The 18,027-nt window shown below is 25.7% G+C and overlaps 1 protein-coding gene across 1 annotated transcript; it reads right to left on the reverse strand.

Annotated features, from left to right (window-relative positions):
* Nucleotides 1–5,270: 5,270 nt before the first annotated feature.
* On the reverse strand, nucleotides 5,271–14,100 carry LOC145842872 (uncharacterized). The gene is made up of 7 exons (XM_082950349.1): nucleotides 14,066–14,100; nucleotides 13,855–13,996; nucleotides 9,193–9,307; nucleotides 8,347–8,449; nucleotides 7,709–7,830; nucleotides 7,366–7,464; nucleotides 5,271–6,165 (listed from the first exon to the last, which is right to left on the reverse strand). Exons 1-7 carry the CDS (start codon nucleotides 14,098–14,100, stop codon nucleotides 5,999–6,001), a joined length of 783 nt encoding a protein of 260 aa, XP_082806475.1. The 3' UTR covers nucleotides 5,271–5,998.
* Nucleotides 14,101–18,027: the final 3,927 nt, after the last annotated feature.

Consider the following 18,027-nt stretch of genomic DNA (forward strand, 5'->3'; position numbering starts at 1 on the left):
ACCTCTTTACTATTTATAAAGATTTAAATTTATATTTCAAAAGCAACTATGACAAGTTGAGGGTTTACAGAAATTGTGAAACATCAAATTGTATGGGTTGCCTTTTTGAATTTTTTTATAGATGTTAATTTTGATAGGATAGCAAAGTACTAAAACATTAAATTTATGGGAGTAGTCTAACCGCTCTGGAGCTATTAAACTTGGGAACGGGTCACTTTTGCACGAGGGGACCTTTTTATACGAAGGGACATTTTTGCACAGCGACTCTTAAGCACGAGGGGACACTTTTGCACGAATGGAAAATTTTGCACGGCGACTCTTTTACTCGGCGTCACTTTAGAACGAGGGGAAAAATTTGCACGGCATCACTTTTGCACGGCGACTCTTTTGTACGCAGGGTTATTTTTGCACGGCAACATTTTGGCACGATGACTTTTTTGCACATAACATTACTTTTGCATTCAGGCCGATTAAATGTTTTGTAGCTAGCACCAAATCTGCAAAAAAAAATTGAAAACTAAAATTTTATAACGGCCACATACCAAAGACAAAAAGTATAAAATTTTAAATCTTAAACAGTTAGATATTATTGATAAATATTAAATAAACGAATATTAAATAAATAATAAACAGATAAATATTATTGTTAGAAATAAAAAATAACTAAAGGACAAAACAAGATTATTTTTAAAAGATTCAACAAAAAATTAAATTTATTAAGAAACTAAGATAAAAAGAATGCTAAAAGTGTAAGTAAATTGTTCTAGTTTATTTTAATTAAAGCTTAAGTCATGAAAAATGCGCTTTTTTATTGCTGTTTTTAATCTTACACAAAATTAAAATAAAAACTCAATGAAACTAAGAAATAATCATTAAGTAAAATATGAAATACCTTTACACTTCATAAATTAACTAAATCTTTTTTTTTAAGTAAACAATTGTTTAAAATTGAAATATTTCAAAATATTTTTTTAAACAACTATTTAGTGCTAATTTTAACATCAAAAGAATAAAGTAAAAAATCAGTCTCAAGATTCGTTTTTCAAACCCTATTAGATTAAGTTGATATTCCTGTTTCAAAATTAACGAAATTCAGGTTTTTTTATTTAAAGTATCAAAAATTATTTCAGTTTAAAATTTAAAAAAAACTGTACTTATCTTGTTCATCTAAATTAAGATTATAAATATGATTAAAGTGAATTGTAGTACGTTGCTATATTGTTCTAGGTAAAACTTTAATAAAAACTTTACATTTAAATTTAATTAAAAAACTAACACATTTTAATCATTCAAAATAATTTGCGTTTAAAAGCGAATTTTATTTAAGTTTATAAGAATAAAGTTTATGAAATTAATTAAGAAAATAAAAATTAGAAGCGTGCAAAAGTGAAGCTCCGTTCAAAATTGAACGACTGTTTAAAATTTTCGCATTGAAATACTTCCGTGAAAGTATACCGCCGTGATAAAGTGTTGCCATCTGAATGTAACGTCGAGCAATAAGTGACGCTGTGCAAACATTTCGATGTGTAAAAATGTCGCCTTGCAAAAGTGACACCGTGCAAAAGTGACTCTCCATGCAAAAGAGTTGTTGTGCAAAAGTGTCCCTTCGTGCTAAAGTGACGCTCGTGCAAAAGTGCGCCGTGCAAAAGAGTCGCCGTGCAAAAGTGACACCCACCCATTAAATTTAGCTCAAACTACAAAGTTATGCATTTAAAAAGTTTGGCATTTGTCAAAAAATATTGTAACAGACTTTACTCTATACTCTTTATTATGAACTTTTTATGTCTTTTTCGTAGAACACAGTTTGTTTACCAGAACAAACGTAATTTTATGCTTGATTGATATAAGTTAACTATTTTAAGTTATTTTATAAAGGAAAAGTTTATTTCTAAAATGACAACAAATGTTTTTTTTAAGGAAACTTATGTCTGCTGAATAACTGGAAACTGCTGTATCCTCTTTAGTTTTTTTTTTTTGTAACACAATGAACTGTTAACGAGAGCAATTAAATTATAACTGATAAATTTTAAGAAAAAAAAAATTTGGAGAAAAAAAAAAGTATAGTTTCAGCACTATAATTTATATACATATGTTTAACTATTTAAACTATAAATTTAAGCGTTTGCTAATAAAGATCCTAGTGAAACAAGTTTACTGGAATATATGATAATAACAAATTATACAGTACTCTTTCTTTATTACACTAACACACGTTTCTGTGTGTTGAAAATCTATATTTAGTGTTTATGTATTAGAGCGTAATATTTTGACGTAAATATTAAATAACTTTTGAATGTTTAACAACAGTTTAATCTTATAAATCAGTATTTCTTGAACTTTTATGTGAGTGCTTTATTTATATTATGATTTATCATTTTCTTTTGTACTTTACTTTACTATATCATAATTTAGATTTAACAACCACAAATATTATATAGTTATATAACATTCAGATTTAATATTATATATTGCATCTTTTGTTAACCATTAATCTACAATAATCTATATCATTTATTATTATTTTTAATTAACACATATGTATACCTATTTTAGCTTCTATTTCTCCTTACACTATTTTTTTACAGAGCTCCGTTGAAGACGTTTAACTTGTTAACACACAAAAAAATGTTTTAGTGTAATAACTAAAAATTAATTTTTTAAACTGTAATTATTATATATGTATACAGTAACCTCTCGTATCTTTAACGCACTCTCGTTACGCACTCTCGTTTAGTTACGCATTTTAGAATTCTAAAAACTTAAAAAATAATTTTTTTAATAACGCAGAAATAACGTTTATTGTATATTTTTAATTAAAAGTATGTTTTTAAATGCTAGCTCACCTCCCTATATATTTCGGCTTTGTAGACTTATGTTCCTTGACTAATTGAAAAATAATTAGCAATTTTGTTAACAATAAGAGTTTAAGTTAAAATTCTAAAAGAAATATGACTGTGTTAAATAATGAAAGTATAATGAAATAATGAGAGTTTAAATACAAATAAATCATACAGCACTCTTGCCCTATATATGTATAAACATCTAAAAAAGAAATCTAATAAAACTTCCTAGCAAAAAGTAGCAGTGATACTTAATAAATATAGAGCTTACACTTAACAAAAAACTTAACTGTTTTTTTAGTAAAAATATCGTTAATTTTCATTTGACGCTTTTTATTAGTTTAAGTTTATCTTCTGTAACACAGCAAGCGTTGAAATTTTTCGCACGTTGCCTTCAATTCTTCGTAATGCTCACCAGCACCAGTTACCCCAACATTTATCTTACATTTTATATATTTTTGTTTAAAAGAAGAAATCCATTACAGCACCAAATGCATATTTTTGTAAAAGGCTATAGAAATAAATTTTAATATAGGCACCCCACTATTTCTTAATTGTAAACAAATGCTTAATTATAAATTGAATTTGCTAACTAGAATACAATTTAAATGTTAAGCGTCAGTTAAGTCACATATAAATAAGGAAAAAGATAAAATCTATTTATTATTAAAATTAGTAAAAATTTTCTACAAGTATTATTTTTTGTATAAACTTAAGTTTGTTTTTTTTTAATAGATGTATAGTTGCATCTTTTGTCTTTTCTCTTTATACTTATAAACAAAACAAAATTTTCTCATCAAACTATACAGTAACCTCTCGCTTATTTACGCACCTTGTGTTCACAGAAAAAGTGCGTAAAGGTATGAGAGATCGTAAAGAAACGAGAGGTACCAAATATACTTACTAAAATGGCTGTTTTTTGGTAATGCTTCTAGTTAAAAGCACACTGGGGACTTTTCGACTTATAAAAATCTGTTTATTTTGTTTATAAGTATAAAGAGAAAAGACAAAAGATGCAACTATACATCTATTAAAAAAAAACGAATTTAAGTTTATATAAAAAATAATACTTGTAGAAAAATTTTACTAATTTTAATAATAAATAGATTTTATCTTTTTCCTTATTTATATGTGACTTAACTGACGCTTAACATTTAAATTGTATTCTAGTTAGCAAATTCAATTTATAATTAAGCATTTGTTTACAATTAAGAAATAGTGGGGTGCCTATATTAAAATTTATTTCTATAGCCTTTTACAAAAATATGCATTTGGTGCTGTAATGGATTTCTTCTTTTAAACAAAAATATATAGAATATAAGAAAAGTTTGATGAGAAAATTCCAGTTTAATAATAAATTATTAATTCGTCAAAATTAGATATGATTGGTTAAAACGTCAGAATTAGGCAAAATATAGCTTTTTACGTATCTTCGCTTTTAGTAGAAAAGTGGACCAACTTATTAACTTTTAGGTTATGATAGATAAAAACGTAATTCAGGTATAAGGTTTAAAGAATTTATGCAATAGACTTACTTTATGCGAAAACAAAACTTAGTGCAAAATTAAAGTATACCTATTAAAATTATTCCTTATCAATAATCATAAAAAAACAAAACAAATTTTACATGTTATTTTAAAACAAAAGTAATAAATTATAGCACAGTTTGAAAATAGGTTTATCAAAGCGACCTTAGACCCAGAGTTTAAAAGTAAAGAAACTGTTTAATTTGGTTTCAACCTTAAAGAAACTTTTTTAAAGTTTAAGTATAGTATTCTCTAAGTTTTATCGACTATTTATAGAATCTAAGTGGTCAATATAAACTAATTTCATACTTTGCAGAAAATTTACATTTATCTAGAATTTAAAACATAAAACAAAACATATCTATGTATATACATACTTTAGATTTAAAATAGCTATATTGTTGTTTAACATTTTTAAATATAATAGTTAAACTCTATCAGCTAAACAATACAATTTTTACCTTTTTTTAGTTACATATTTTATATATATTGAATAAGCATAAATAGGATTAACTGAATGGAAATGCTGTAAGTTTTCAACCATGAAGGAGATTACAACCGTTAAATAACTCTTTTTTTTTTATTCTTGGTACTTAACTTTTATTATACTTTAAAAAAGTCCAACTATTTGTTATAAGTAACAAATGTTTAAGTTATTAACTTAACAAAGTCAACACATAAATAACACTTTCTTTTTTAGCAGCAACATATTTTTGAAAACTACAACCTTTTTATTAAAAATTTATTATTATCTTTCGTTATTTATTTTTATTAAAAAAGCTTAAACATCAAAAATATGAATGCGTATTTTAATAATACGAATTATGGTAGATGCGATTTAATAACTCATACTAAATAAAAATTTTAAAAATATATATATACTACTCAAAAAACACTTTGAACTCTTTCAAAATAAAAAAAAATAACGAAAGACAGTGTAAAGGTTGATTAAACTTTTGAATAAGTGTAACAAAACTAGTAAAAAAAATGTGTAACATCATACTTTTTTTTAAAGAGTTGGAAAAATCATCACATGCTAAATTTGATCAACACAAACATTTAAAAAAAAATAATGCATACTATATGTTAAAAACTAAGTCGTACGTTTTTTAAACTAATCTTAACAAATACCATCAAATAAAAAAGTTGAATAACTTTTACTAGTTAAATAAAAACTATTCTCTGAAAGCCTAAAATTTGTTTATTTAAAATTTTATATAGTTTAATCGTATAACAATTTTTTTTTACTGCAAATTAAATTCTCTTTAAAGGCACTAGAAAACTGTCTTATGTAGCAGACAAACTTTTATTATTTAAAGGATTAGAGCAATATCTTGTACATGTTTTGTAGAAATATCACAATTGTTAGAATTTTTTTTTTTAATTTTAAACAATATTTATTTTAACAGTTTATTACTAAACTACCTAAAGTAATAAACTGTTAAAATAAATATTGGATAAAAATCTCCTTAAAGACATTTAAGTCGAGAACTTTAAATTGTTTAATTTAGAACAAGTTACAATATTAAGTTATAAAGCAAAAAAGGATGCAAAATTATTTTGTTTAACCTAAAAAAAGTTGGTCAGTGTTTGGAATGAATTAGTCTATTCAACAAGGAAATTTAGCTGGAATCAAGTTTTAGTGTCTTCGAATCTGTTGTACGTTCCGACGCTTCCCGACGCTCCATACGAGTTCCCATACTTCATCATCAGCTCCTGCCTCCTCGACTGCCGCTTCATTTCCTTCTCAAGCCTCTTTATCTGCCGGTTCGATCGCCTTTCGGATGCTCTAGCGGAACCTAGCGTTTGTAAATTGATGTTTTTATAAAAGTTGAAGTTGACTGGAAAATCCCGTTTTGAGTTTTTTTTTAATGTAATCTCTAATAAAAAAATTTTTACAAATATTGTTTTGTAAACTATTGGTTCTTGTTTATAAGTTAATACCAATATTTTTTTTTTAATTGAAGTTATTGTTTTCTATCAGTATGTTTAGATTTTATTGAAACTATTGCTTACTGTAATAATCACAATAACTATAGCTGAAAAATTCTTGAGTATTATGTTTATTAAACAACGTAAAAAACCGCTAAAAATAATTGGTCCAAAGACCTTTTGTACGAAGGAACCTTTCGGTTATCGATTCGCACACCACTTAAATACAGTTTAACGTAATTTTCCAGGGGTAAATACAAAACAAACTCATTAAAGTTCAGCTCACTAATATTAGGTTTAATACAGACAATTGATTTTGAACAAATTAAATAAAAATATAGGTTCAAAATACACACAAACTACATTAAAAACATGTAAACTATATAAAATACAAAATTTAAACATTGAATTTTTTTCAAAAGTTATCACCAAAAAAACAATACGATCAAAGAAAACATAGGCAAAAGTCTACAGGGCCCAAGCCTGGACTTTCTTATGTCGTCAGACATAAGGTCAAGTTGACATAAGGTTTTGGTCACACCAATTCGTTTGTAGATTGACGCAAGTTTTTTTGTTGCGGCTGATTTTCAAACGAAACCCGGGTCTCAGTGTACCAAAGCTTATGGTCCGATGATCGAATAGGTGTGGCTTATAACTTGAGCTTGTCTGACGGTATTGTGTTGTGAAATAATTGAGATATAGATTTTTAATAAGTGTTTAATGTTATATTTAGGTCTTAGGACAAAACATTTTGAGCTCTTTTATTTGTCGCTCAATAAACAATATATACGTTTGGTAAGTATAAAAATGGTTTTTGAAATGATGAAGATTAATTGAAAAAACACTACTTAGAAAATTAAAAATTCAGTGAAAAAAAATACTTCGTTAAAAACATTTGGTGTAAACAAAATCCATACACGTATTGAAATTATCTAACAAAATCATTTTAATTTACAGTTGTTTTATTTAAAATAAGGTTCATCAAGTTTTTTTTTTAATAAAAAAAAAATATTATTTAATATAAATATTAGATTCAACTAAAAACGTTGTAACAACTAAAAACTAACAATTAAAACATTCGCAGCAGCAAATAAGATAGAAACAATCCTTGATACAAGTACAAAGACGAACTAAGCAGCACAAGACCATGATTAAAGTTATCCCACCTAAAAATAATTTAAATTAGTAAATATCACTGACATTAAATTGAAATTATTGTAATTTTAATTCTTGTCTTCACACAACTACTCTCATACTAAAAACGAATGTAGTATTAGTTAAACTATTCAAAATATAAACTGAAGCGTTTGTTTATGACACCTTTCACACACAGAAACATGTGTTAGTGTAATAAAGAAAGGATTCTGTTAAAATTTGTTTTTATTGTATTATTGGTTATTTATAACTGACCGATAACAGCAATACATATAATGAGAGCCCTGTAGTCGAGCCAGCAAACCACCCATCTCTTGTCTTTCCAGTTACAATCATCAGTGCTCGGTAGAACCTTTGGTAAGTGTTGGTACGTGCAACTAGAACAATATAACTATCAAGCAATTATAAAATGTTATAAATCTATAAGCTACAATACTTTTTTACTATATTAAAACTTTCATGTTTTAAGTATAAACTAATTTGTTGAAATTTTTTTCATATAATAACTTTCATTATCATGATGTTCTTTTGAAATGTTCTTTCAAAGAACCTTTTGAAATTAATAAATTGATAAATTTTTGAAAATTTTATATTTTATATTTTAAAAACTTAATACTTAAAAAAAACTTAAACACACTAAAAGTTAAAAATATTTCATTAGAACTAAATGTTTCTCAATATGTACAGTCTAAATCTATTTAGACTTTCTATTTTCTAACACCGAGTAGCTACGTATATAAAAATATTACAAAATCAGGCAATTCTGCAAAAAAAAGTATGGTCTTCTTACGTTTTTAATGTTTGTATTGTTATGGTAAAACAAATTACAAAACTTAAGCTTTGATCTAAGCGTAGTGAAAGTTAAGAATTAAGTGTATGATTACAAAGCTTACTTTCCAGTGGACGAGCACCAAACACATTGGTAATTGTGGATGCTGACACAATCTTCGCATGTGTGTTTGCCCTCACAATACTTCTGCTTTTCTTCTGCTGTTACTATAATGTGTTTTCAGTGTATAAGCTAGTTTGTATGTAAAAAACTTAAGATTTTTTACGTGGTTTAAAAACATTAAGTAGTAATATACTTTAAGAGTATTAAGCTTTTTACTGGTATAGTTTAATAATTAATACTTATTAACATTTATGTTACGAAGTAAGAAAACTGCAAGGTAAAGTAAATAATACAAACAGAATTCTGTACTTACATTACACGTACAAGCTAGTTTTAGAATAAATTCCGTAAAATGATTGTGGTTAGTATTTTTTTATTGAAACTTTTGCAGTAAAAAAGTTAAGTAATCTAAAAATTATACAATGACAAAATAAATATATTGTTAAAATCTTAAAAATATTGTTTTAGTTTAGTACAAAGTTGAAATTTAATTAGTTTTGTGTAAATTACATTTAAATATGAGGGTTTTGAATAAAAATCTTGAAACACATGAACTTTATATTAACATTTTTTTCTTGAGCCTTACTTGATAAACGCATATTTTAATTAATAGTGAACAAAAATACTTAAACAATATGATAGAATTACAATCTGTTTAAAACTTTCTATTAAAAACTGTTATGTTATTAATTATTTCAAACAAAAAGTTAATTAAATTTCTATTCCCTTTTTTGTGTTTAAATCTGAAAAAATATATTAAGTGTTTTCAAAAATATAAGGTACTCAGTTTATATAAAACAAAAATTAAGATTTCCTAATAGATAAAAACAAAATAAAAACAACTTACATTCTACAGTCTCATCAGTTTCTTCTCTTTTAAGACGATGTTTTTCCTTATCAGGCGATCCGTTTGTGTGAATAATTAAAAGAAAGATTAAAGTTAAAACTTTAGGTACATGCATCTGTTGATTTAAAAATTGTAAGTTATTTTCATTAAGCTTAGAATAAAAATTAAAACTAAGTATTATATGAACTATTAAGAATAGTAATTGTCTTAATTGCTTTTTGTAAAACAAAATAAAGTTTTGCTTGAAGTTATACTTCGTTATTAAATCTTTCAATGTTTCTAAGGTAATATTCTAATTCTGTCATCATATAGTTTCAAATCAAAGAAAAATGCTTCAAATTCTTCTAGGGCTATAAGCATAAAGTAAAAACAATTATAAAATGTTTTATAAACTTGAAAAATTTATCTAATAGCTTATTAAAACTGTTATAAATGATAGACCAAAACTAAACAACATAAAGACTAAAATTAAATTAAAAATGTTTATTATACTTATTTGTTTACGTTTTGGTAAAAAAAAGTATGAAAATTATTTTATTCTTTAAACTGTGTGACTTTATTTCATCAAAACTTAACAAAAAACAAAAAAAAAGATTTAGATATTTAAAAAATGTATATATCTAACACTTAAACAAGAAATCAACCAAAAGCGTTTTTAGTGCAACAAAGAATTTGAAGAAAATCACAATGTACATGTCTTTCAGATTTTTTCAAAACTACTGAAACAGAACAGCAACAGCTCAAGCGTCAATATGAGCAGTCATGTTTATAACCGCAATTTTCAATGAAATTTAAATTATAATTTTTGATTTTAAAAAGGCTTTATTTATGATGAAGTTTTTTATATTTTTTATACATGCAAATTTAATTTGCAAAAAAAAAAAGTGGACGCTTTTTTTTTGCTTAAGTTTAAGTAAAGTCGTGTAAATACTTAAAAGTAGTCGTAATTAGAATATAAACTTTTAACTTTCTTATTTTTATTCTTATAGAGTAAAAAACACTATTCTACTTTTTTTCGTACTTTGTTTACAGTTTACAATGAAACTTAGAAAAATAATAAAACTTACTCTTACTAAAAGTTCAAAAGTTGTCTAGCTTATAGAAAAAAAAACCTTGATTTAAAAAATTTTTTCTATTTATATATAAAAACTATAATAACATACAAAACTTTGATTACCATCATTCGAGCTTTTTTTTGCAACACATACTCATAGCTTTTACACTTAACTGTGTTCATTCATTCGAAATCCAAGCTATTTATAATTTGTTTGGATGCTTCAGGCATTTTAATATTTTTTTTCATAAGAATATACTTCAATCAATTAATTTCTCAAAAGGTAATAACTTACAATACAAATGTATTTAATTTTGATCAAAAACTAATATTTAGTTTAAGTTTTTTATAACGACTGAATATTAAAGTTATATTTTTGAATAAAGCGCGTTTCGTATTTATTTCGTATTCAAAAGTTATAAAAATTTTGATAGGATAAAAAATTATTAGTTTAAGATTTATAAATTTCGTTGTTCAAGTTGTTTTCTGTTTTTTACAAATAATGTAAAGTATCATTTTGATTTAACTTTCCATTTGCTAGTACAGCAAGTGATGTGTATTGTGTGTAGTTTTAAAAAAATTATAAAAATAATTATATAAAACATTTTATTAACATATCAATAAGAACAACTGACAGACTATCTTAAAGTACTTTCAAAGCGGATGACAAAAAATATAAAAGTTATATAAGAAATAAAAAGTTTTAGTAATTATAATTGTTCTAAATTTCTTAAGTCCAAGTCAAAAAAGTTAGTTTTTTTTTCGTCACTTCTAACAAATATATATCTATTATACTTTAATAGTAAAAGCAAATACATACTACAAACAGTGAGCTGTACTTTGACAGTGTCTGATTTAAGCAAAAGCTAAATATTTTTTAAAATGAAGTTGATTTTTCCAACAAGCTACTTGCTTGCAAAATTAATAAAGTAGAAATAAAATTACAGAAACAAACAAATAAAAAATTAAGCAGTGCAAAAAACAAATTGTAAATATATAAGTACAATACCTACTATGTAGGATACTCTGTAGGATATGTAAAAAATCAAAAGTATTATACCTTAGTTAAAATTAGTACAAATATTAATCCTAAACAAACTAACCTATTTTTACTATTTAACATAACTAATCAGACTGTAAAAATATTCAGTAGGATAAGCACAAAGTATTAAGTATTGCCATATCTAGCCTCAGCTTTTACGTCTTATAAACACCAAGTTTTTAAGTTTAATGTTTGCTCATAGATTATTATCTTACTTAAGAAATGCATTTTTGTGAGTTTTAATTTAACATATTTATAAAACTTACTTAATTTGATGTATACTTTTAGTTAAATTCTATGTTTTAAATCTTATAGCGATTGAATTCTTACAAAAAAATTAGTTCAAAATTTTTAGTCAAATTTGAAACTTAAAAGGTTTATCATAGCTAAATTGGCAAAATTTACAGCCAGAAATTTAATTATATTTGATCAGGTTAGAACACTTTTTTCGAAAACATATTGATTAGCGAGTTTCGATAAAACAATATTAATCTATTAAAATTTTAATGCAGTTGTTAAGACGATAACAATACTGAGCCACAAATGTTTAAAATTTTTAAGAACATAAATAATATAAAATACAATATAAAATATTTAAGAAACTTATTTAGTTGAACAACTAAAGTTCAGTTTTGTTTCTGATATACATAAGGATTTCAATAAGGTACGCAAGCTCCTTAGAACCAGATAAAAATAATTCTTATACAGTTTTGATACAAAATTTCCTTTTTACGCACCGAATAATAGCTAATCTACTTATTTTTAATAAAACACTATCCGTTCTAGTGTATTTAAAAATAAGTAAATAAATAAAATGACTAAAATGATAATATTTCTAAGAATCATTAAAAATTTTCTAGTTGCATGTAATCAAATAAATACAAGCAACTTGTTATTATAAAAATGTTGTACATAAATACAATTACTTTGCATAGCTTTTTAATAAGATGAGTTAATTCACTTCATTCGAAAATAAAATGTTTCAAATAAAAATCTGTTTTTACTTATGTTCAATATCTAGTGCGTATGCGTACCTCTTAAATTAAAGTATATAGCGAAGCTTACCGTACCGAGGTCAGTGTCAGTACTGTATCTTAATTTTTGTAATTTATAAATTTTAAAATAATGCTGTTACTTTTTTCAACTCTTAACATAAAAAAACCTATAAACTAGCAACTAAGTTTAGTTTTATAAATGAAATTTTAGTTGTTTTTGTTAAAATAGATTTTGGATAATGGTAGAAACAAAGGATTAAAAAAAAATATGTTAGTGTTTGCTTTCAAGTTATGTATAGTTTAAATTTTGAAGTTTCCTACGAAATATAACGAAAGCTTAACTCCATGTTTTTGAAGTTTAAAACGTTATCAAAACTTAATAATGTTTGTAGCACTAACAACTTACAATCTGATGTCTTAGATATATAGAAAATAGTTTTTATAATTTACTTGAGTATAAAAATATTTCAGAATCATAAAGTGCTAACATAAGTACTATTATAGGAAGGTTTTTGAACGTATTTATATACCATTTGCAACTTAGTATGAATAAGTTATTCATTTTGTTTTTTATATTTTATTACACAAAGCTTTTCAAAATCAAACAAGATTTCTTTGTCAAGTGATAAATTTTAATTGAAATTTGAAAAAATGTTTGTTAAGTGAGTAGCTTAAAAAATAACTTTAAATTATGACGTATGAATAAATTAAAATAAATACAAAATTTAGAGATTCAGTAATTAAAACTAAAGGTATGTTTATTAATAGATTGTTAATAATTTTGTTTTACCATTTAATGCTACTTGCGTATTTAAGTTAGGTCGCTCTTCCTCAATTAATATTGATTCCAGGCTGTAAAGTTCGCTTTTCTTACATCGTTTTAAAATTTTAAAACTTTGAACAATGTCAGAGTTTTGACAGGATGTGCAATTAAAAAGATGTTCAAATATTGCGCTGTTTTTATCTGTTCCGCAGTGGTCTGTAATTCGTCGGAATATTTGCCGTGATGTTTCTCCAATGTAAGAGATGCTCTGATCTGCAGAGCAGGTATATTTATAAATAACATTTGCGTCAAATACTTCCGAGCATTTACTTTTGTTACTGAAGTAGTCAGAAACCTTTTTGCTGGTGTAGGCCGGTTTAATACTAATGTTGTGTTTTTGAAATATGGATGCTATTCGTTTTTGGAATCTTATTGAACAACTTCCAACGTTAACTGTTGTAAAATAAGCGTAGTCTTCGATTTCTGTTTTCTTTTCATTTTTTGTGTTAATATTTTCATTTTGTTTAAATGTTGAATTGTCGATTTTGTGAGCTTCGAGAAATTTGTTGATTTTGGACTCTATAAGGTTTATTGGATACTGATTCTTGAGTAATAAGTTTTTAATTTTTGCAAGTTCATCTTTAAAAGCGGTAAAACTTGAGCATATATTAAGCGCTCTGTTTAGATAAAAGTTTATTAAACCGAGTTTCCAAGATTTAGGACAAATACTAGTATATTGCATAATTAGACCTGTGTCTGTTGGTTTTCTGTACACATTTGTGTGTAGTTGGTTTGATATTTGTTTTACTTCAGTGTCGAGAAACGGTAGTTTTCCGTCAACGGATCTTTCTAAAGTGAATTCTAAGTTTGGGTGTAGAGAATTCATTTCATGATAGAAGTTTGTTAGTTCAGTTTGGTCTTGTGTGACTACGAATATATCATCTACATACCTTGTGTAGAATAGAGGTTTTGTTTTTGAATTTGTTTGTAATTGGTAATTTTCTTTTGATGCTACAAACCAATTGGCTAGGATTGGGGCTAATGGGCTGCCCATTGCAACACCGTCTATTTGTTTGTAGACTTTTTCACCATAAAGGAAAATACTTTGGGAGCACAACTGTAAAATTTTCCTTAATATGTTTTTAGTAATTTTAGTTTCTTTGAAAATTGATTTGATATTTGTGTCATAACTTGTTGGTAATATGTCTTCAATTACTTCTTTTAGCGGAACGTGTGTATATAGGCTTTTGATGTCTAAACTAGCAAAAGCGTTTGAGTGTTTTATATTTAGCTTGGATATTTTGTTAACAAATTCATTTGATGATGAAACGCTATATTTGTCATGCAAGCAACTTTTTATTTGTTTTTCTAACCATTTAGCTAGATTGTACTCTGGAGTGTTGATAGCTGATAATACTGGTCTTATTGGATAATTTTCTTTGTGCGTCTTTACCACACCATATAATTTGCATGGTTGTGAGCCTCGTGGATAAATATTGTAATAGGTTTTTTGGTTAACTATGTTTATAATATAATTTCTGCAATAATAAATGACTTTATTTTCTTGTATAACCCATAGGGCTAATTTACAATCTTTTGTGTTTACGGAATTAAGATTATATTTATTTCTTCAAAACGGTTTTTGTCTAGAACAATTTTATCTAACTTTTTAAAATAATCTGACTTATTTACTTATTTAAATATCAAATCAATTTTCAAAGAAACTAAAATTACTAAACATATTAAGGAAAATTTTACAGTTGTGCTCCCAAAGTATTTTCCTTTATGGTGAAAAAGTCTACAAACAAATAGACGGTGTTGCAATGGGCAGCCCATTAGCCCCAATCCTAGCCAATTGGTTTGTAGCATCAAAAGAAAATTACCAATTACAAACAAATTCAAAAACAAAACCTCTATTCTACACAAGGTATGTAGATGATATATTCGTAGTCACACAAGACCAAACTGAACTAACAAACTTCTATCATGAAATGAATACTCTACACCCAAACTTAGAATTCACTTTAGAAAGATCCGTTGACGGAAAACTACCGTTTCTCGACACTGAAGTAAAACAAATATCAAACCAACTACACACAAATGTGTACAGAAAACCAACAGACACAGGTCTAATTATGCAATTTACTAGTATTTGTCCTAAATCTTGGAAACTCGGTTTAATAAACTTTTATCTAAACAGAGCGCTTAATATATGCTCAAGTTTTACCGCTTTTAAAGATGAACTTGCAAAAATTAAAAACTTATTACTCAAGAATCAGTATCCAATAAACCTTATAGAGTCCAAAATCAACAAATTTCTCGAAGCTCACAAAATCGACAATTCAACATTTAAACAAAATGAAAATATTAACACAAAAAATGAAAAGAAAACAGAAATCGAAAACTACGCTTATTTTACAACAGTTTACGTTGGAAGTTGTTCAATAAGATTCCAAAAACGAATAGCATCTATATTTCAAAAACACAACATTAGTATTAAACCGGCCTACTCCAGCAAAAAGGTTTCTGACTACTTCAGTAACAAAAGTAAATGCTCGGAAGTATTTGACGCAAATGTTATTTATAAATATACCTGCTCTGCAGATCAGAGCATCTCTTACATTGGAGAAACATCACGGCAAATATTCCGACGAATTACAGACCACTGCGGAACAGATAAAAACAGCGCAATATTTGAACATCTTTTTAATTGCACATCCTGTCAAAACTCTGACATTGTTCAAAGTTTTAAAATTTTAAAACGATGTAAGAAAAGCGAACTTTACAGCCTGGAATCAATATTAATTGAGGAAGAGCGACCTAACTTAAATACGCAAGTAGCATTAAATGGTAAAACAAAATTATTAACAATCTATTAATAAATATACCTTTAGTTTTAATTACTGAATCTCTAAATTTTGTATTTATTTTAATTTATTCATACGTCATAATTTAAAGTTATTTTTTAAGCTACTCACTTAACAAACATTTTTTCAAATTTCAATTAAAATTTATCACTTGACAAAGAAATCTTGTATGATTTTGAATAGCTTTGTGTAATAAAATATAAAAAACAAAATGAATAACTTATTCATATTAAGTTGCAAATGGTATATAAAGTGCTAACACTAATACTGTTTGTTAATAAAAATCCGAAAAAAAAAGTTATTAAAATGTAGCAATATAACAATAAGTTAAGAACTTAATTTGTTAACTAAAGTTCAATAATCCAAGTAATTTGAAAATTTTCGTTAAGTACGTTATAAATATCTTTCAAGAACAAGTAAAGAAAACAGTGGCGAAAGTTTAACAGAACCTAAGCCTGGAATTTAGTATGCTGTGAGATAAAATAAAGTTAACATAAAGGTTTGATTACTCCGTTTTATTCATATAACCATAAAATTTCGGTCGACTGAGACTTAGTTAAGCTCTGGTCAGTCTGGTGGTCGTCCCGCCCGATCTCAGGTCAAAAGTGCTATGGCTGTCTGTGAAGACAAGCGAAACTTAGGTCCTAGTCTACCGAAAGCTTGTGGTCTGATCCAGATGATCATAGCGATGTGATCAAAACTTTATGGTAGTTCAATTAATAGAAATATTTAAATTTTTAATGATTTCAACGGTTTAAAAGAAAAAATTTCAAACGAATTTTTAGACGTATATTGTGTTAAACTGTACTTGTGTTAAAAATTATCTACCTCAATTAGTATTAAATTTAAAATACTCCAGTAGAAACACTTTCTCATTTAATTATAGACATGACAATTTAATACGCATGACTGAATGTTGGAATAATCTTAGACATTGTTCTGAAACTTCATCTATTCAACTATTACACATTGACTTTTTTTATACAGTTTGTTTCACAATTTTACTTGAATCCACACCTTTCGAAATTGGATGCAACTGGTACAAATATTTCCAAGTAATCGCTACTTTTTTTTAGTATGATAACATTTATGAGAAAATATTATTTTGAATGATATATTGTTATAAAATAAAAAAGTTAAATTATTCAAAAAGTTTTAGAAGAAATTGCTTATATTTGAATAAAACTCTTGTATTAATTACATGAAATTAACTTTCAAAATTGTTTAATGATTCAAAATCTCTAAAAATTTATGAAGAATGCAAGTGAAGTTTTATGATTGACCATGTTTTGAACATAATTTTTGTCTACTAAAATATATGAATTTGATTTAAATTGAAAAAATTTATTGTTGTTTTATTGTTGGTTTATAAATTACTATTTCTTTAATTGTTCCTAGCTGGTACTTGTATAGATGGTTTTATTTTTTTTTTTTACTTTTCAATGATGGTATATATGTTACTTAACATAAATAATATATATACTTTTGATAATCTATTATTGTATCAAATCACTATTATTAAAATGAACCAAATAAATAATAACTCAGTGAGTAGAGTCCAGTCTAGTTGCCAGATACTAGTCAGCTGAAATCTACACACATTTATATTCAAAAGTAAATTTTAAACATCTTGCAACTCTAGAATCACGTTTAGAAAAACATGTTTATCAGTTGCTAGTTTATATGTGCATATTAACAAACATCTTATATTAACCATAGTTCAAATTTCATTTTAAAGAATAAAAATCCAATTATTTAGCTTAGAAATAATCAAAAGTTAATAAATTTTCCAAACTTAATCAAGTTTTCCATTAAAGTTGATATTTAAATGCCTAAAACCAATACTTATATCATTTTAAAATACATTGTTAGATTGATTAAAGTTAATTCTGTCAATAAACTAAAGTGAATACCTTAACAGGGATGTTTTTCTTACTATGATTTAAATTTATAGTTACACTTTTCCAACATACAAATTTAATATAAGTTTTACTGTTGAAAATTATTCAATTAGTATATTTATACTGATTTTTTCAATTTACCTTAAATTTAAACTAGAGAATAATATAATTGCAATAAATTAATTTTATGTAAAAGATTCAATATATAAAAAC

The sequence above is a fragment of the Thalia democratica genome, chromosome 8, assembly GCF_965202585.1.
Source record: "Thalia democratica chromosome 8, ktThaDemo2.hap1.1, whole genome shotgun sequence".
NCBI classification, from domain to species: Eukaryota; Metazoa; Chordata; class Thaliacea; order Salpida; family Salpidae; genus Thalia; species Thalia democratica.

Coding starts and splice junctions, on each gene's coding strand:
- LOC145842872 (XM_082950349.1), bottom strand. CDS start 14,100: ATGGGCAGCCCATTAGCCCCAATCCTAGCCAATTG. Junction 13,997..14,065: donor GCCCCAATCCTAGCCAATTG/GTTTGTAGCATC, acceptor ATTCTACACAAG/GTATGTAGATGATATATTCG. Junction 9,308..13,854: donor TACCGTTTCTCGACACTGAA/GTAAAACAAATA, acceptor TTAAATCAACAG/ATGCATGTACCTAAAGTTTT.